Source organism: Cyprinus carpio, chromosome A16 (assembly GCF_018340385.1).
Source record: "Cyprinus carpio isolate SPL01 chromosome A16, ASM1834038v1, whole genome shotgun sequence".
In the NCBI taxonomy this organism is placed as follows: Eukaryota; Metazoa; Chordata; class Actinopteri; order Cypriniformes; family Cyprinidae; genus Cyprinus; species Cyprinus carpio.
The window spans coordinates 14,562,328-14,583,970 of NC_056587.1; the positions used below are offsets into that span (position 1 = coordinate 14,562,328).

The window sequence follows — 21,643 nt, forward strand, 5'->3', positions numbered from 1 at the left end:
AGAGAAGAGAGAAAGAGATGCTTTAGTTAATGTGCCCGCCATAAAGCGTTCTGAGATGAGGCAGCTCTAATCCTTGAACAGACAGCTCGGTGGGCCTCTGCTGGGTATCAGGCGCTTCTCTCCATTACATTTACAGGGCTGTCACTCCAAATTCTACCCTAACACGCACACGCAAAATGGGTGCACGCATACACACAATTCACGTTCTACCCTAATCCAGGCAAAGAAGCAATACATATCAGCAGTGCTGGGTATATTACTTAAAAATTGTAGTTCATTAATGAATAGAAATGACATTATGCAATTTGTAGTTAGTAAGTAATCCATCACATTCCACATTTTAGGTACTTTTTAATTACTTTTAGATTATTTTTTACTTAATTTATTAATTTGAATAAGATAATCTTGTACCATCAACAACATTAAGTGCATTTAACATTACATTACGCCAAGATTTCACGAACTGGAGTTTATGAAGGAACAGGGGGTCTGTGAAAAGATAATTATAACTTTTATAAGAAAATAAAAACATTCAAAAATAAAACACTAACTAAAAATATTAAATATTTTATTTTATTATTATTTTATTTTATTGACTCTCAATTTTCCATGCAATTATAGTTGCATGACTAGTGGCTGGTCTTTGTGTGCAAAATACAAGCAATAGGCTTTTTTTTTTTTAGAAAGGAAAATGTAATATTAATTTTTAAGATAAAAAAAAAGAATAAGGAAGAATCAATGAATTTACTGCTATTTTGTGAATATGAAGTAGTCATGAAATCAATGAAAAATTAAAATGTAATATAGTTTAATTACAAGTATTTCATTTTTGCAATCTGATTACGTAATCCATATTACATATAATCACTGCATATCAGCACAGCAGCACATATGAGTGATTATTAAACAGCTGAAAATACTTGATTCTAATTTGGTCAATCATAGCAATCTTAGATCAAATAGTTTTGAATAATGATGCTAAACTGTATTTTCGACATGGCTGTGATAGTTTCACGTTTCTCATTTCACTCCACTAGTTCTTTCTTCTAACATAACAAAATGATTTCAACTCAAATCAATAATTCATGTCTATTTATTTATTTGGTACGTAGCCATGTAATAAGCAGGGTGATGTGGAGTAGCGTGATATAAGATCTGCGATACAAGACCTGATCACACTGTCTGCGTTTATTGTGTGATAATGGCCTGCTGACTGTACATTACTGTTTGCATAACAGATAGCATCATCTCAAATGGCAGAGCAAATCACATTGCTGTGTGAGAATTAAGAGCATGTTGGAGCCGTGGCTTAGAGGTGGTGTGGTGATCATATGGGAGATACAATCCTTCTTTTCCCCATCATTTCCTGTCCTGTCTCTAGAGGAAGAGAAATCATCTCATACCCGCTCCAGGGCAAAAGTTCGCACTGTGTACTCCGCCAGAGTTTCGGTCTTCAGCAGCGTGATCTTAATGTCTCCGTACATCTCTGACTCATCTGGCCAATACTTACAGCATTTCACCTGAAAGACAAACCAAAATAAACAAACTCAGGTTAGAAAGCATCTGAGGTCCACAGCAGCATGATACTAGCGCTAGGTAATATGTTTTAAAATTAAACAACATCATGAATCTTAAGAAAATTTCAATGCACAATTTTATGTTTCCTAAAAAGCATGCCATTATATTAGTTTCATGATTCTATCTTAGTATGAAAATGTTTCTTTAATCAGATTCTCTGATTAAAACTTCAGTAACAAAAAATGGTATTAAATTCAGGAAGTTTGATCGATTTTCCTGTATCAGTTCAAACTGTCTGTGCATAAATTGATTAAAAAACTTAGCCAAAAATGTAATTTCATGACATTTTTCATATATTAAAATGTTTCAAATGATGGAGAATACTGGTGCTATCAAAGGAAAAATATTAAATATAATTATTTGAATAAATTTAATGAAATGCTATACAGAAAACAAGCCTTGATTATTTGTAATCATCTTAAGACATTTCAAAGCAAATACATGAATAGAGATGTATACTGAATATTTCCAAAAATCTGGAAAAAACAACAACAACAACAACAACATATATTCATTTGATATTCTATACTTATTTTACATTTTAAACCTTCCGGTCTGTGAGTTAAAGCTTTACAGAAATCAAATTGATGAAGTGAAAGAGCTTGTGTACAGTAAACTGAGTTTATTTCTACACGCCTATTACTGTTACACAAACTGTTAGATTTGCTGTCCTAAGCCATCATCCATTTATCCCTGCTGTTCACAGCTTTTATCATAAAAAGGGAAAGCGTATTTTTCATAACAGAGCCCCAATTTCATAAGAGGGCAGGGACGGGGGTGTTAAGAGGACTGTTGGCAGCAGACGCTGTCTACGAACCACTGAAGGGGCCGATGCGGGTGTGGAGAGGAAAATGAAATTGGAAATTATGTCGGAGGAAGAAATAGAGGTGGTTTAAAAATGCTGGAACAAGTTGGCCACAAAACAAGGGAGCATAATTCATTACATGAATGTGGGAATTATGATTATTCAAATCTTACTTTTAGTTGAGAGAAATGCAGATGTATTTATATAACAGGAGCACGTGGTAAGTGCACTGTACTGCATGTAACAAATGTATTGTGGGAGTACTGTGGTACAGTGATGCTATCAGATGATATCATCACCGGACTTTGATATATAACTTACTGAATGCACTAACTATAAAGTATCATGTAGCAGTACCGTGAATTTTCATGTCATAGTAGATATTAAAATTCTACACTATTTTGTCTAAATAAATTTGAAATATAACACTGCAAACTAAAATCAATCAGAAAAACTACAAGTGTATTTAGGCATCACAGCATTATAATGTACGTACAGTATGAAAATGGATATTCACTTTAAAATATCAAATACAATAAATAAATAAATAAATAAATAAATAAATGCAAAAACCTCTGAAATCAGCTGATATATGTACCTATATTTTACTGATATATGCATAAGCTGTTCCCTGTAAATTTTATGAAACATGAATATGGTAATCATGGTAACCATGTGATATATATCAAGAGTACTCTCATCTCCAAACATCATGTAAGGATGATTATCATATTCATAGACCATGGTATTTACATGATACTCCATAGTACTTTTTGTGCATACAGAAATCGCATAAAACATAAAAACATAATATTTCCACACCTACGAAAAATGAATGGAAAATTATATAAATGTACATATTTCCAAGCACAAATAAGTGTAACAGACTCACAAATACACAAACATTTTGAAGAGATGAATGAATGAAATGTGTAAAGTTGTTGTGAATGGGGAGAAGCTTTAGTTCATGGGTTAGTGTGCAGATGAGGAAGGATCTAGAACATACCCTGCCCACCTCCACTAGCTTGGTGATCATGACGATACTAAAGCAGTTCTCTTGCCAAACCATCCTCCAAAAATCATACACTGTTTCCTGCTTGGGCCCTGCAAACAAACAGAGAACCACATATATACAGTATACACACACATTGAATGAACGGCAGCCAGTGCTCCAGATAGTGGCTTTTAATTTAGCAAGTGTCATTGCATGTTATAAGGCAGTTCAGTAATCCAGAGCCTCACACAGAGTAATTCAACAGCAGACATTTCTGGTAAATGGAACAGTTTTTAACCTCAGCAGGATGTGGCTCTCTGATAGAAAAAGCTAATTTCTCCTATCAACTGAGTCTGCTTTGAAATTCAATTAGGGAGAAATACAGACAAACCACAAACATGTAATGATTTATTTATGGGAGCTCTGAAACGATGAGAGAAGAGGGTGACCTTGTTTTAGTAGAGCTGAGAAAGGGGTAGAGGGCGGTTCATGTCTGATGTTTCTCTCAAATGCAAACACACCGTTTCCTTTATCATAATGGGGACTTTCCTATGACTTCTATTGTTTGGAAACTGAGCTATAGAAAGCTGTTTGCATGCTGAGATTTTAAGAAATACATCGTATAGTATGTTCATGAAGCCGGTTTCCTAGTAAGGACAGTTGGCTGGCACCCAAATGTAGGTGATTAAGGTTTTATGATCTTTCACTGTTTTACGGTCTTCGACCACACAGACTGTACATCATTCTACTTATTAGACAACTACTTACAAGATAAAAAAACAAATGAACATAAAATATTAATCCAAATTTAATAAACAGATCAAATAAGCATGAGAATGATATACAAACAATGCACACATCAAAGAACACATACACAGCCAGTAGGGCTGGGCGATATATCGCATGAGATTGTCACACGCATTTCGTCAGTAAAGCCGGTGCAAGTCCAACACAATTTACCAAGTGGAGCACAAATTAGCGCAGGCTTGCAAACATGCAGAATGGGGAAGTCGTGGCCTAATGGTTAGAGAGTTTGACTCCTAACCTTAAGGTTGTGGGTTCGAGTCTTGGGCCGGTAATACCACGACTGAGGTGCCCTTGAGCAACGCACCGAACCCCCAACTGCTCCCCGGGCACCACAGCATAAATGGCTGCCCTCTGCTCTGGGTGTGTTCACGGTGTGTGTGTGTTCACTGCTGTGTGTGTGTACTTTGGATGGGTTAAATGCAGAGCACGAATTCTTAGTATGGGTCACCATACTTGGCTGTATGTCACGTCAACTTTTGACTTGCTATTTTGGGGCATTAAATAATGGTGCAAATAAAGTAAATTGACTAATGCAAACCACAGTAAACCACCTTGAATGATTCATTTAAATTTTGGGTTTGAAAGGGAAACTCCTATAATTGCAAATGCAATAAAGTTGCATCAGTTGTAAAAATAAATGTCCTGGCTTTTTTAAAGCTAATTTTACACTGTGTGTAATTTTTTATTTTTTTATTTTTTTACTACCCTATTAAAATTTTCAACCTGCAAGAGAAAACCTAAACTACTACAAATTTCAAATAAAAAATAACCCAGAATCAAAAAGTGCAAAAAAAAAAAAAAAACATTTATTTGCTCTGTATCTGTGTCTTGTTTTCCAGTAAAAATATCCTTAAACTTTAGCTTAAAAAATAATTTAGAAGCAAAATTGCATAAGAATTTAAGATTTGGTTTTATATTGATTTAATTTTTATTTTTATAACCTCTTTGGCAAACTGCTTTTTCTTGTTTTAAATATAAATTGAGTGATGTTTATGGTTGCAAATGACATACAAATAAAGGGATGTAAAGGTTAATAAATAAAGGATTTTATACAGATATTCTATTATTTATAAACAAGACAAATATATTGTGAAAATTATTTTGCAGTGCACACAATCTGTTTGAGATGAGCCAAGGTCCTGCAGTCATTGTGTTGGTGGTTTTGATCTCAGGTAAGAAGACAGCAGGTGGTAATGCTCACTCCGCTGCATTATTTCTATTTGCACACCTCTGTAATTTCCTGGATCAGAACTCATTAGACTCCATCTGAAGGATCTCTGTGTTCTGAAGGTTTCGGTCACACACACACAAACCCAAAGGCTAAGATTGAAGAGAGGAAAGAGGCTCTCCCTCCTGGGATTGGACACTGCCAGACTGAACCATATAAACACACGCACACACATCCATCCATCCACAAGTCCTGTCCAGACAAAGATACTCACCCTGAGTGGCGATGAAGTGGTTGGATCGATGGTAACCCTAAAAAGAAAGAGAGAGAGAGGTGACATGCTGTGTAAGCCATTTGTGTCCCAGAAACATCACTAATGTGTATCTCACTGCCCTAAGAGTACAAATGCTCTTCAGAGATCCAGTCTTCAGTCAAATCAACCTAAATTAATTTGATCAGTGAGTGGAACTGTTTGATAATCTGTGGGTCACTGAGATAAAATAAGGGTCATGTGATCTCATCATGCCGACCTCTACGAAAAAGATTTACTCATTTAATTTCTTTAAGGATAAACATTTTTGAAAAGGAAAAAAAAAAAGTACACCTTTAAGCTACAGTCAAGCTACCACTGCCCATTTAAAAAGTAATTAGCTACACCACAAAAGTAAAATAAATAAATAAAACATAGATACAAGTTTATTTTAAACTAAATAAAACCTTACATGAAACTGAAATGAGCCATTTAAACTGAATCACTAAAATCAATCTGACCTCCCAACACTACTTTAGAAATCGTAAAGTGAGTGTGTTTCAATACACACTCTCTTTACAATTACAAACTGAAATGTAAGGCCATTTTTATTTTGAAAACTAAAAGCAAACTGAAAAATGTAGTCAAATCAGTAGTACAGCTAGTAGTGTTTGTTACACTTCAACACTATTAATAAGTCTAAGGCACAAAAACAAACAAACAAACAAACAAACAAACAAAAAGGCACCCTGCTATGAAAGTAATACTCATTTGCCCAGACATAAAACTCATCATGGAGGACATGAGCTCCCTACGCGATTCCTCCATCAGCTCATGTTTGGAATGAACAGGGAGAAAGAAACTCTAGGAACATCTCAAAACATGCAATTTATTCATCAAAGCTAAGCTTTTCCAAAGAACTACCTGGGGATGCTCCCAAAAACTGGATCTGTTTTCATTAAACAGACAATAGAGACATGTTCTTTATTGCTGTTGAGCATTTGCTGCTCCATTTAGAACACTGCAGACACCTATTACACTTTAGATTGGGCCAAGCTATTTCCTGCACACTGTACAAACAAACATAGAAACATATACACTGTAGACAGAAAAAGAAATTGTGGGGGATGTTTGTTCCACACAGAAAGGATTCATCAGTCTATGGGATTTGGTGAACACAGGGGATGCAGGGAAAAACACTGGGAAGATAACTGGTCCAAAAGAGCCTTGCTCTGCTGATTCAAGAAGTAGCATGATTTTCTATTACTTATACCAAGGGTTTTCAAACAACGCCAGGGACCCCCAAAATATGATGATCACCTTTTCAATGACTCCCTTACTAAAATATAGAGGCAGCTATATATTTTCATGTATAAATATTAAATTATACTGTGTGATAAAAACTATATAATAAGACAACAAGATGATTCTGTTTTTTTCCCCACCATAGAGTAACCAATAATTGCGAATTTTTATATCACAATTTTGCTGATTTTGCAATTCTGAGTTTGTATCTCACAATTTTGAGAAAAAAAGTTTTAGAGGTTTTGAGACAAATAGTCACAATTACCTTATATTTTACCTTTGCCCCATAGTGAGAACCATACTATATAGATCTCCAAATCTGGCTTTTATTAGCAAGGCAACTATGGTCAAAGAGCAAAGGAGCTGCTGAAGAGAGCTTCGATGGGGGAAAACATCTGGTCTTAAAACATCTGACACTTTTCAACTGGTCAGGCTGGGAGACTGACCTCTTACCTGAGCACCAGATGGACAGGATAAGAGACAAACTTACACCAGCTAAGACCAACAAACCCCTTAGGCTGGTTTCAGATGTTTTTTTCAGCAACTATCCTACCACAAAAACTAACCTCCTGACCTTTGACCACTTTCTCCACCTGTATTTTTAAAAAAGAGTGGAAATGAAAAGGTGAAGAGAAGATTTTTACCTGAAACTGTGAAAACTAGGTGGAAGCTGAAATATTTATGCATCCACATTTAGGGAAGAATATAAAGAAGATCTGTGTGACAGAGCCACTTTTCTTCATGTTTAAGTAATCCAAACAGAGCAATGCCATGACACAAAAAGGGGAAGAAAGAGAGCTTGGGGTTGGGGGTGTTCAGAGGGAAAGAAAGCAGAGAGAAAGAAAAGAAAGAGAAGTGAAGTACTTACTTCCCTGTTTATCCGAATCTACAGGGTCCAAGAGTCGTAGAGGTGGGGAAGGGTGGGGGGGTAGAAAAAGACAAGACAGACTCTAGTTAATGAGAGACTGAAGAGAGCTAGAGGATTAACAGATCACAGACACACAGAGAGAGAATTAGAAGAAGAAAGAAAGAGAGAGACTTATGTTAGCCAGCTAAGCTCTGTGCCAGGGGAAAAAACACTTGAAATGGAGGCACATATTTTTTTATGTGCAGGTGGGCAAATCTTTGGACACTAAATATAAAGTGTGAAGTGTGTAATTTTTGTGTCTTTAGCATCATCAAACAGAATTGAAAAATAATTTATTTTAAATAGGCTTCCCGGACACTCCTTCCTTCTGCCATTGGTTGGACAAACTGATAGCCCCGCCCCCAAACTCACTCCATTGAGTCTGTGTTGCTATGTGGGGCTGGTTCAAACAACAGAAAGTGCCTTTACACTTCTCAGGGAAATCAACAAACAAATGGCTTTCAGGCCAGGGAAGTGCTTTAACATTGAAAAAATTACACACTTCTCTGTTAAATTACTCCATTTATTCATGTGTGAGCTACTGTAGTTTCTTGCAAGTTCCTTTATTGGGCTGATTCAAGAGCTATTCAAAGGGAAAGGACAGCGATGCAAAGGAGTAAACACATTAAACTACAGTTGCACTCACTTTAATATGTTCCCTAATAGCCTCTACTTACTGCCAAGTTTACCAGAAACAGTAAAAAGAAGCATCTTGACTTTTTTTGTGCTTTACTCAAGGCCAAAAAAAAAAGTAAATAAATAAATAAATCAATGCTTGTTAAATTGGCCTATGCTCGGTTTTGCTCCTGTATATAGGTTCATCCTGAAAACACTAAAATTTCAAGGTATTTAAAGATAAACTGATATTGTGGCCAATCATGACATGTAGAGGAAAAAAAATACAAAATACTATATATATATATATATATATATATATATATATATATATATATATATATATATATATATATATATATATATATATATATATATATATACTATAGTAGATGTAATATAGTTACATATATGTGCCTTCATTCATGACTATTCTTTCTCTTCCTATTTCTTTAAATTCACTCAATGCTACACACGCTTAGAGCCGTCCATTCAAAATAAACCACATAATTCAGCAAATCACTTGCTGTGTTCAAGGTCCAAAGAGTCAAGGTGAGGAAATTGCAAGATTTTAGAGTGTGCATCTTGTTTTTAAGTCTGTTGTAATGGATAGTTCATGCAAAAATGAGAATTTGGTTATTTTCTAATCATCATTTTGAAAATTCAACTATTTGTGTTTCACATAAGAGAGCCATACAGGTTTGGAACGACATGGGGGTTAAATGATGACAAAGTTTTCATTTTTGGATGAACTATTGGTCTAAGCAAATAAGTAGAGAGGGTCCCATAAGAGGAGGTAGTCTTGTCCAACCTGGTGCACACTGAATAAGCTGTGAATAGCAGGTTTAAAAGAGGGCTGACCATCAGTGCCCACCTGTCTCTTTATTAAAGGGGAAATCGATCACAAAATGACCCTAAAACACTTGCCACACATGTCAGTAAGCTACACTTCACATCTGACCACGGTCTAAAATCCTTTGGGAGGTCAGATTTGCCAGCACAGGAATAACAACCTACCAAGTTTCACCCACCACAAAAAGGACAGTTAGTGGTCTAAAAAGTTTTCTATCAAAACTGATATGATGATATGCCACATACAGTATGGCAAGGCTAAAGGAGAGTGTCAACAAATATCAAATAAACTCCAAGGGAGCCACATAATAACAGAAACAGTGTGAATGTTTGTGAGTCTGGCTGAAGACAGCATGTGACTGCTGACTTACATCGATGTAATTGGCGTTGATATAGTCGGAGTTGGGATCACCGAGCAGCGGGTGCAATTTCACCCTGTGACGGTCATCTGAAACACAAAAACACATACAGTAACATTCATTTTGTGCAATAAAAAAGTATTTTTCTATACAAATTAAGTTTATTATAGGGAATGCCTTATATTCCACACTAATGTCGTTGGTATGTTAAAGCTGCTACTTGATTTCTGGGTTCTAAAACAGCAGAATCAGTACAGTATGTGCAAATAAACAATGCTACCAGCTGGTGATTGACCCCTTTTACTTTCAGACACATGAAAGCTTTACATTATCAGACATTTTGAAACTGAAGTAACTTTAAATAATCAATAGAATTGAGAATGTCTAAAGGCATTACTTTGAAATTATGATATTTTTCGTGATTATGATATGCATGCAAAGATTGAGAAAAATTAACTCACAACCCATCAGGGTGTCGTGCCTTCCCTTAGTTTTATCCTTCTTCTTATTGATATCCCAGCCATCAAAGAAGCTCTACAAATATATGATGGAATATTGAGAGAGGGAGAGAAAGAAAGAGAAAGAGCGAGAGAACACATTTATTTTTTAGTTCTGGGAGATAATTATGATATCCTTAAACTTTGTCTGAAATGCATTTTATTAAAAGACAAATTCTGAGATAAATAGCATTTAAACCAGAGGTTCTGGATTACTTTGCAACCCAAAGAAATGTATTTTTGTGATATTAAATCAGACTAAATTGAATACAATTCCACTTTCAAGGAGGATAAACATGATTTCATGCTTCTGTTGAACACAAAGAGAGGTCATTTGACAAACGTTTTATGTGAACACTTCATTTAATATCTGCAGCTGCATATATTAATAAATATTTCTAACGGAATTGATTTGCATCCTCATCTTGTTTTAAATTCTCAGATGCTCCCAATCCCTGACTATCAAATCTAGCATTCACTAAAATATAAATGTGAATAGAGGCAAAATTTTCACACCAAACTAGGTCTACTAGGTGTAAGCATTTAGATGGCCAATTCCAGTGAACTTTTATATTTATTATATATATATTACATGAAAGATGCCACTTGATTTATTTTAAGGAAAAAAACAAACAACAAACAATTTACAAACAAATCATTCATATATTCCAAAGAATATATATTAGATATGTATATGCCATATAAACACATCAAAACCCACTATTTTTGCTTGTAGGACAGACCTCTACTTCCTGTTAGATCTTGTCATTAAGCACTGATCATTGGACTGTACTTGGGGTCCATGGGGAAATAAAGCTTATGAACCCTGCCGTTACATTTGTGTGGTCTCAAACTCTGTGTTTCTTTTCTGCTTATGAAGCACAAAGACACTGACCTCAAACACACACATACACACACACACACACACACACACACACACACACACACACACACACACACACCACACACACACACACACACACACACACACACAGTGTCACTATGTCCAGGAAAGTGGGTATTGATTTTTGAGTTGAATCTGTTTCACACTGGGGGGGAGAGTTTAATGAGTCCACAAGCTGCGCTCCAGAGAGGCAGGCTAGTGGCAGAGCTCTGATTATGTGGAGGGATGTTTTGTCTCATAGCTCTGTGGACAACAACAGACAGAGGAGAGTCAACAGTCCACATGAGTGCAGCGCCGAGAGGAGATGCTCAAGCCGCATTCTGAGGAGAGAAAATTAGCCATGGAGGAAGAGAGGGAAGAAAAGAGATAGCATTGTAGTGCACTCTTTGTGCAGTAATGCTGAAGGGCTGTATGACCTCTACTTTCATCTCAATAACTGCTCCTCTATAGTCCATGGGGGAGTGATGCGAACCTGTCCGTGAAGAACAGCTCAAACTAACTGCTCTGAAAGTTATCCAAGTCACAACTGTAATACACAATGTACAATACATCAAGGTTCACTGCACACTGCTCATTTATAACATATACTCATCACTTTACATTAGATTTGTTATTTTTAGCTAAAACTAAAACTGTTAAAATTTTCTGTAATTGAAATAAAGGTGAAATAAAATATAAATATTAGTTGAAAAACAAACCAAGAAAATGAGAAAACTGAAATAATGACACTAAAAATACTAAAACGAAATAAATAAATATATAAAACTACAAAAAAAAAACCTTTACAGAAATATTCAAGTATTTCTAAAAGTAAAATATGAAAAACAATAAAAATGACAAAAGCACAAAAAATTACTAAACTTAAAATGAAAATTGAAACTAAAAATTTTTTGAAACTTAAAAATACAAGCTAATTCAAAATATTAATACTTTAAAAGTATATAACTAATACTAAACACTGCCTTAAAATTTTATTCTAGTCAAAGACTCTGATTATAAGCTAAATCTCAAATTGAGCCTAATAGATAAAAAAGGTTTTTCTTTTTCAGTACCATCTTAAAAAATGCAAACTGTAAGAGTAATCTGATCTGAATACTCTTAGTCAGTTTAGAACTATTGTGAAAAAAAAAAATAACCTTTGACTATAATTGCTATAAATGATTATTTTTCTTTTCTACTTACATTTATTTATTTATTGTGTATTTTTGATGACATTTGAATCTGGTTACTAATTTTCTTGGCCTGATCTCTCTTGTAAAAGAGATTTAAATCTCACTTGTAACAACATGTTTAACAACAGGTTAAATTATAATTATAAAATGCAATATAATAAACAGTAGAGCCGTTACTGAAATGATTTCATATTGGAAATTTTGCCTAAGCACAGCACCATGCTAGAACACTCAGCTAAAACCCATTTTGAGATAGTGGACTTACACATTTTTAGCTGGTCTAGATCGTTGTTCAGCTGGACTACCAGGTTAGTCCAAGACGGCACCCTGTCAACTGTCTGCTCATTTTGCATACAAAACTTCAACTAGCCAATGACTGTAAGATAAGTGGCATCATATCTTTGAAATTGATAACATTATATTATATAATTTAAGAAGACATACAAAAGCTGAAGTCTTCTGGTCTAAGTAAGCAGTTCTAGATAAACTTCAAATATGGACCAGACCTTATGTCAAATATCTATGCAAAACTAGGCTGAGGTCAAGTTGGTTTAGACTGGTAGATAAGCTGCCATGTTCCAAAAACCATCCTGACTACCTCAAGCTGGAATGAGCAGTATGTCATATTGTTAAGAAAAGATAAGAAGTTTGGAATGTGTGTTTGTGCATGCAAACATGCATCTTTGCATTAATGTGTTTGTGTGTTGGGGATTCGATGCAGAGGTCTGTTTTGACAAGGCTTGCAGACGGTGATTTCTGGAGGCTGGAGATCTCCCAGCCAGACATCTGTTCACACTGACAGGCCCCTCCACTTACGCAATGGCAGCTCCCAGATAGACCGCACTGTAAGCAGCACTAAAGCCAAAGCATATTCTGACTTCTTTAAATAAATCAGAAAAGCAGCTGTGAAAGATTTATATTATTATGACTGAAACCTCTTGCTTGAATGTGTTTTTTTTTTTTTTTAAAGATATCACCAATAGATCTGGTTTAGTCTGAAATAAAACTCAAAACCAACTATACCAAACTGCTATTTAAGCATTATTTTTTTTATTTAAACAACAGGTGCACCTACAAGGAGCAGTTACTTCAATAACTCAGTATTGTAACTCAATGACTGTAAAGCCAACTCAGTCAAAATACAAACAAATAAATAAAATAAAACTAAAACCTACCTCGTACTCCTGTTTAAAGCCGTAACCTTCTGCAGTTTTCATCTGGTTGATGTGTTGTAGGAGGTCAGCCACACGCACTGCTGGGTGAAGCTGACCCGTGTGATAGGGTGATCCTTTACGGCCACACTGACGTCTAGGCGATCCGCCCAGCAGACTGCTGGACTCATTCATAGAGCTCCGTGGATCACCTGTAAAAATGAAGAAGCACAGATCAAATCTTTGCAAGATATCTTTCATATAAGGACAAACTGTAAAAGTATAGGACACAACTATTCCTGAAGCAGCTCAAGTATCTTAGAAAAGTTTCATAACCAATAAACATTTTATAAAAATAACAAAACTCCAAACAAGTGTAAGATGAGAATTATCATCCCCTTAAGGCACTTCATCTTCTGTGTTTATAATTGGTATTCATAAATATAATCAGAGATTAATTAAGAATTCATGACCAGGGCTGTGTATTCAAATAAATTAACAGTCTGCTAGTCATTTCTCAATGGAAATAGGAAAGAAGAAACCCAGATAGTACATTCCACGCAGTAGACTCTTAAAATGTGGCAAGACAGCTCTGAGACGTGCCATTAAAACTTCATTTTGATCAAGAGATCTCTCTCTTTGAGACATCAACTATTCAGTGCCTGCAGAGTTAGATACCTTTGAATCGGATATTATTAGCATTTTTCAACTTTTATTTTTTTTTGCATGCTCTAATTTCTTCTCGACTATGATGCCTTTAAGGATGAGCTTCTGGTGCAGATCTGAGTCCATTTGCATCTCACAAACTGGTTATGTTTGTCAAATATGTGTTCATAAATGCATTTTTAAGTATACTATGCGTTTACACTACTTTTTCATGGATTTATATTTATATTAGGATTTATAGTCTAATGTCAGAGCAGAATGAGTATGAGAATGTACTACATCAACAGCACTACATATTATATTTAGAGCTTTGAAAGACTGAGTGATTAAAGAAGGACTGTGGCTTTGATGAAGCTTTCATACGGACTACAAATGAGGACAAATTAACAGAAGGTGACCGAGTGAGTCCCTAAGCTTCACTTTAACTGTGTGCGTGACAAAGTCTTTATCCATTCATTTGTACTCTTTGTCGTTAGTGCCTGATACTTACGCTTTTAGCACCTCTGAGTGTGAGGAAGCAAATGTAAGAAATCTTAAACCGTAAAATGATTTCATCATTATGTTTGTTTGTATGTATGTTATTTTCTGCCTTTTTTACTCAGTTTTTAATTAGTTTCTTTCATCAGTTTAATTACAAATTAAGTAAAAGTGCTGGATTATGTCTAATGGACTTAATAGAATAGTTTCGCCCAAAAATGTAAATTCTATAATCATTTACACACCTTCATGTGGTTTTGAACCCTTATATTTTTTTTTCATGTCGAACACACAAGGAGAAATATATATATATATATTTTTTTTTTTATACATTTTAAGTAGGTGCTTTTTAGATTTTAAAATGAATGGGAAAATACCATAAAAATATCATACAAGCAGTCAAAATGCTTTTTGTTTTGTAGACATGCTTTGCGCATACTTAGGTTTTTAAGGCAGCAATTAAGCTTAATTTCAAGTTGAGGTGTGTACTCTTGTGTCATGTCACGTCTTACTGCGAGTGCTGCACGTATGGGTGTCCATAAATGACAAGGCCATCCTCTCGTCCTCCTGCAGAGTGCTCTGATCAGTGAAACTGCGCTCCATGGAGCCCATCATATTACTCTTCTCCTGCCTGTACGTAATGGGGGTCTTATTCATGTTCACCGGCTTCCTACTGAGGAGACAGAGAGAAGAGGAGAGGAGAAGGGGAGGTAGAGAAATGGAACGTGAAGGAAACGAGAGAGAGATGAGGCGAGTTAGGGGAGTTGGTTGAGAGAGAAAGAGAAGATCATCACTCCGCTGCCGCCCCCTCTCTAATAAGCGCACAAAAAAGCCATGAGAAATGATGATGTGCAATGGTGAAGAAGCCACTTACGGATAATAAGAGTATGAGTAGTAATCCCTTCTGGAGAGAGAGAAAAGAGAACAAGAAGAAGAAGGGACATGAGATGCAAGCACTGGTAGAGCTCTGATTAGAGTGAAAAATGGCAAGCCGTCAGCAGCTTGCATTTGCCACGCAAGTAATGGGACGCATGCAGAAATGCACAAAGCCTCAGCCAGAGCGGGAAATGGCGGCCTAATCAAATACTTCATCGTGTTGCTTTTAACGATTTAAACAAAATGGCCTGCTGAGAGGTACTTTCATATTCGCTCTTCGCAGTCGTGCCTTCCACAGCAATTCAGCAGCGCAATCTAACCCAATATCTGCTAAACTGTCCAATGAAACGCTTGGAGAACACTTCCATCTGCATTTGTATTACAAACTTCAACTCAATTTTGGGGTGCATTTGGATTAAATGGCTTAAATTTTCTGTTTTACACAAAGGCCTGCTATATTTCTTTCCATTTCAGCGGGAAGGACTCCCATCGCTAGCTGAAGCAGGCTAGTTCCTGTGACACTTTATCTCCGATTAAATGACTGCACTGAGGGTTCGCTGCACTTTTTTTTTTCTCAGTAGTCAGAAAATGAAAGAGAGAGGCTAAAGAGGTATGTGCCGATAACTAAAATGCTCAAATGAAAACAAATTGGCCATAATATTTGAGCTAGAAATACAGTACCAGAACAAAGTAGCCAAAGGTGGTCAAGCTGGCTTGCTTTTGGTAGCTGGTTACAAGATGGATCCCCTCCAGCTTAACCTGGTTTAGTCTATCAGATCCAACCAGGTTGATCAAGAAAGTTCACCAGGTCAACCACTAAAACTAGCTAGGGATGCGTGATATATTGGAGATTTTCAGTTATTTTTAGACAAAACAGTAAAGTCGATTTTTTTATTTAATTAATTTTTGAAATTCAAAATATGAGGAATTGTCGTATTGGCCATCATTTTAATATCTGTGCATCCCCAAAACCAGCAATAAACCATCTAAAACCAGCTACCATCAGACAAGCAGATAAAAGTCTAAAACAGTAGCCTTTAGGGAATCATAATTCATGCATGAGAGGAATTCATATTCAATTCAACAGATGGTGAATGGTCTGTATCTGTTGATGAAGATGAATCTATGAGATGACCATTGCGTAGACTCATCTTCAGCGATTGGTGCCGTTTGAGGAACGACAGGCTTGTGTCTCTCATTTGCCATTGGATCTGATGACCTTTTGAGAACAGTGGGCTAATTATCTCTGAAAGCATACTTTTTCCATCCCAATTATTTGCTCATTTCTGGTTCAGGGCGACAGCGGGCAGGGCCTAATTAAGTGAGTAATTGAATTGCAGTTCTCTTTAATTAAATATTTCACACTCAGATAATCTCAGATAATGAAAACCCCTGCCGATGCATGTGAGAATGCAGCAGAGAACACCTGGGTGGCTATTGAATGAGCCGAAAAAGTCATAAACCACAATGGGTAGGTTTAAGTTTATCATAGTTGAATGCATAATAGCCCAGTCTCTCAGGAACAGATTAAGTTTCATTTGAAAAGCACTTTCACAAGAAATATTTGAAAATCGATGGTCATTTTGAAGCAGTTGTTTGTTTTGAAGCACATTCAGTGGCTCCAAAAAGTTTTTGGACACTTAAGTCACATGTTAAAATGCACAAATGTCACTGCACACAATAAAATATAATAGATTAAAATATAATAATATTCTTTATTTGAAAGATAATAAAATATATAAATATACAAAATATATTATTATTATTATAATACTATACTTAAAAGTGTGACTTAAATGTCTAAATACATTTGCTTCACATTTATGCTTTAAAGCAAAGCATGCTTTGGTTCGCATGTTTTTATTCTGGCCAGAGGAACTCACCCTTTTTTAATGATTATGATAATGGCCCCCAGTAGCAATATCAGGACCACCAGCCCACCAGCACACACTCCTAGGATGAGCCCCATCTCCTCTGAGCGCTGCGTGACCTCGAGAGCTCGCTGATGGTCTTTACAGGCGGCTGAAGAACACACAAACATACGTACAGTAACATTTGAGAACACCGGCAATTATATATCAACATATCAACCAACATGAATTAACACAACATATTAACCAGCAAACAATACACAAACACACAAATCCAAAGTACTTAGAAGAGGAAAAAGATTTAAATGAAGCCTGATGGAAAAGAAGTGTTTGACTAGATTAAGGAACATGTGAATTATGATCTCAACACTAAAGGACCATTCACACCAATGATGATATACAGTATTATATACAGTATAAAACTATAAAGTTTTAATAATCTTTCTAATTCTAAAAAAGGGTGCACACCACAACTATAATGATAACAACACAGAGGAACAATATTTTTAGAATCATTTTTTTCTAGCTGATGAACGATAAAGACGTTGACAGCCAATCACGTTAATGTAGTTGTAGTTATCTTTATAGTCATTGATCTTGGTGTGAATGCTCTATAAAAACAGTGGTGTACTAATTCTAATCTGGTTAAACAAGACACAACCAGGGGTGATATGGTGTATATAATGGGTGTGGCGATCAAAAAAAAAAAAAAAAAGTGACGTGACATACAGCCAAGTATGGTGACCCATACTCAGAATTCGTGCTCTGCATTTAACCCATCCAAAGTACACACACACAGCAGTGAACACAAACACACACATACACCGTGAACACACACCCGGAGCAGTGGCCAGCCATTTATGCTGCAGTGCCCGGGGAGCAGTTGGGGGTTCAGTGCCTTGCTCAAGGGCACCTCAGTCGTGGTGTTGCCGGCCCGAGACTCGAACCCACAACCTTGGGTTTAGGAGTCAAACTCTCTAACCACTAGGCCAAAACTTCCCCAAAGGGATGGTGCAGCAGTTACGTGAGTTCAACCGATCAAGCTCAGCTAATGACGAGCTAGCAACTATTTAAAACTGACACAAGCTAGCTTTAGTTGGATTTTTCAGCAGGTATAGCAGAAATAAACAGATATTCAAATTGAAAAGCAGTAGGAGACCTATGGCCATCCACTGATAGAGGCACTAGACAAAATTGACAATCTGAGAAAGCAAACGAGAAAAGCATCTACAGTCTAGTCCTGAGTCAAAACCCAAAATGCAGTCATGAGCCAAGGTGAAAGAAATGAAAGATCTGGCAATCCTGAAGGCTCCTTCAAATGTTCATCATGAGCTGTTTCTCTACTGTACCACGCAGATTGCACGCCTTCTCTGTGGAGCGAGTGCCAACTGCACCCGGTCAGCTATTTATCCATGACACCTGTCTCCACTGACAGCGTGTGGGCAGGGGTCATTTCACAATCTGAGGCTCCTGGTGATAGTATGACTCTCTGTCACACCATAAAATGAGTCTGTGTGATCCAAGAGAGAGAGAGAGAGTAAAGAGAAAGTGTGCATATCCAGTGGAGCCTGAGGCAAATTGCCCTAACCTGGACACGCAGCAGCTGGGCTATTTATACTCTTTACACCCATGATTGTACAGGGATTTTTTTGCATGTTTTTTTTCTGCTCTCTTCACAGAAACATTGAGAGGAATTATGCTGCAAATCCAACTATAATGATTAAAGATAAAATATTAAATCCTGAATTGTTCTTTTAATTGCCATTAAAGTAAAATAAGAGAACAATCATAGGAGCTGAAAGAAAATGCTCATTTTAGAAGCAAATTTTAGACAGCACTTAGAGAGGCTTTTGTATCTGAACTCTTCATATATATATATATATATATATATACACACACAATTGCACTAATTCAGTTTATGTTTTTTTTATATATATATATATATATATATATATATAGAATATATAAACATAAACTGTTATATATTTAAATATTGCATACTACAGTATGTATTAGGTAATTCAAATAAATCTGAAATATAATGTTCTATGCTAACATACTGTACAGTATATTAAAACTGTAGGAGAAATTATGGAAGACACATTAAGATGCAAAGTATAATTTATAAACAAGTGGTCCATGACATATAATCACGCAGACATTTTCCTTGAGGCAGACATTCAGCTGCTATTCACTGATTTGGCAAAGACAAGCAGGTGTGTTGCCTCAACAATTAAGAACTCACTGAAAAGAGGGGGAAAAAAACCTGATAATCTCATGAAACAACGGACATGGTTTCAGGAAACCAGCAAATGGCTATTTAAACTAATAACGGGTTACCAGCCAATGAGGCCATGTCTGCTTAGTCAAATCCACAATGGGAGTCCTACATCTTGTTGAAGAGGGACTAGAGATAATCTTACTCTGCCTAGTGTTAGCGCTTCCTTAGGGTCTCAGTGGCCTGAAAGTTACGGGTCTCTATGAAAAAGAGTGTGAGCTAAAGCCTGAGGAAAAAGATCTGCTTTAGGGCTCCATGCAAGGCCAAGGCTAAAAATAAGTCATAAGCATGTGGAGGGATGTGGGGCAGCAAGAAAAAGAATTTGCATGGTGCTCTCTGCTCCCTCAACAGCCAAAGGCAGTTTCAAAACTTCCCAGTCTTTGTGACAACGGCTCACTCAGAATGGTGAAGAAATTTCTCTGAAAACTGAAGAGCTTTGCTCTTTGAATTTTTACATTGACTGGAGTTATAGTATGGCATCAGATTGCATATTATTATATAAAATGAAAATTCTTATCTGTTCCTCTAACAATGCTACTGTATAACTTCCAAACACTTGGAATATACTGCATAAGGATTAGATTACTACTAATAATGGATTACTTTTATGATAAATCTGGTATTTCTGAGTTTTTACTTTTTTAAGCTTACCCATTCAGTGTAACTGCATGGAAAACAAGAAAGTTATAAAGGTTTGTAACTATATGAGATTGAGTAAATAATCAAAGAACTTTCTTTTATTTTTATTCATTGGACAAATGTGCTTGGAGGGATAGAGTTTTTTTTTTTAGTGTAAAAAAAGTAGTGTAATTTTAGACCATGCCTTCCCTTCCAATCCAAGGCAACTTGTATGTGACAGACTTTAGATATCTGAAAACAACAGAGACTATACTTCCACAACCCCCCATTGAGATCCCACATTACACTAGACTTGAGAAGTTTTGAAAAGAGCCCAGCCATGAATTATCTTAGAAGAAACCATCTCCTTTCACATCTCCTTGCATCTAAGACACCAATACAGTCTGCATCAGGCTGATAAAAATATTAAATATACATAATTCTTTAGATGTCAACAGTGTATTGATCTGGTCTAGATTTATTACATCTACAGTTGAATGCTCAGTAAAAACAAACATAATTTCCAAAAACGTTGAAACAGGAATATTTAAGTGAAAAAAGCAGAAATCAATGATTTGCAAATACATTTTGAACTACAATTAAAATGTAATTAATATGATTTTTATATTAGTTTTTAAAAAACTTTTTAAAATATATTTATATATTTCTCTTGCATCAAGCAAAACATTTCAGTATCCTTAAAGATAAATTCATCTGAGAAGTGAAATCACATTAGATTTGTTTGGAGAGAATTTATCCTGTATGTTTAAGTGAATTTTATTTTGCTATATAAAGTATTAAATTTTTTTTTACTTTGTAACTTCAGTAAATATTTTTAAAAGGTCTGCCGATGGGAAAATTTAAAACACAAAATGAATTGCTTCTCATGTGAAATTAAATGGTTTTAAAGATGCTCGGATATTTTCTACTGTTAATCAAAACAAAGACTGTGCCAACATAATAGCTCTACCGTAACATGCAAGTTCAATATTCCAAACATAAGATATGCAAGTTCATGCATAATCTTCACAATAACAGCTACATCACAAGTTCTTAATGAGGTATTCATTGCATGAAATATAGATGGGGAAACATCCATTAAAGTTTGATGCAAACCTTATCAGGTTTTCATCGTCATGCTGAGCTTCCTTTCAGAATATCAATTAAGCCCAACACAGGCATGAAATTTGTTTCAAGATTAATGTGAGCACCTGCTGAGCACACCAAAAGTGGAAATTAGCACTTGGAGTAACAACGAAAGTCTATTGTTCTGTGATGATTGCCAAGGGACTGTTAATTAAACTGTCACTTGTGCAATGAAATGGGAATCATGGCATATAATTCGGTTGCGTTTCGAGCAAATCAGGATGTCAATTACACGGCCAATCAAAATCAACAACCTCAATTATGGATTTTCTTGACAAGCTGGATTCCTTTTTACTATATAGACCCTTTATGAGAGATCCTAATACAATAAGTAAATGTAGTGAAAT

The 21,643-nt window shown here is 35.8% G+C and overlaps 1 protein-coding gene across 12 annotated transcripts in view; it reads right to left on the minus strand.

Annotated features, from left to right (window-relative positions):
• Positions 1-21,643, minus strand: part of LOC109065034 (receptor-type tyrosine-protein phosphatase U-like) — a 190,772-nt gene that overhangs the window by 14,876 nt on the left and 154,253 nt on the right. Inside the window, exons 14-23 of one of the 12 annotated variants that reach the window (XM_042772864.1) lie at positions 17,267-17,405; positions 15,382-15,411; positions 15,020-15,177; positions 13,389-13,576; positions 10,102-10,174; positions 9,653-9,729; positions 7,776-7,793; positions 5,627-5,663; positions 3,390-3,487; positions 1,404-1,520 (exon numbers count right to left, since the gene is read on the minus strand). In XM_042772864.1, coding sequence (XP_042628798.1) covers positions 1,404-1,520; positions 3,390-3,487; positions 5,627-5,663; positions 7,776-7,793; positions 9,653-9,729; positions 10,102-10,174; positions 13,389-13,576; positions 15,020-15,177; positions 15,382-15,411; positions 17,267-17,405 — 935 coding nt within the window. Of the gene's footprint in view, positions 1-1,403; positions 1,521-3,389; positions 3,488-5,626; positions 5,664-7,775; positions 7,794-9,652; positions 9,730-10,101; positions 10,175-13,388; positions 13,577-15,019; positions 15,181-15,381; positions 15,412-17,266; positions 17,406-21,643 lie in introns of all 12 variants that reach the window. The other 11 variants (XM_042772865.1, XM_042772866.1, XM_042772863.1 and 8 more) reach the window with 11 other exon arrangements.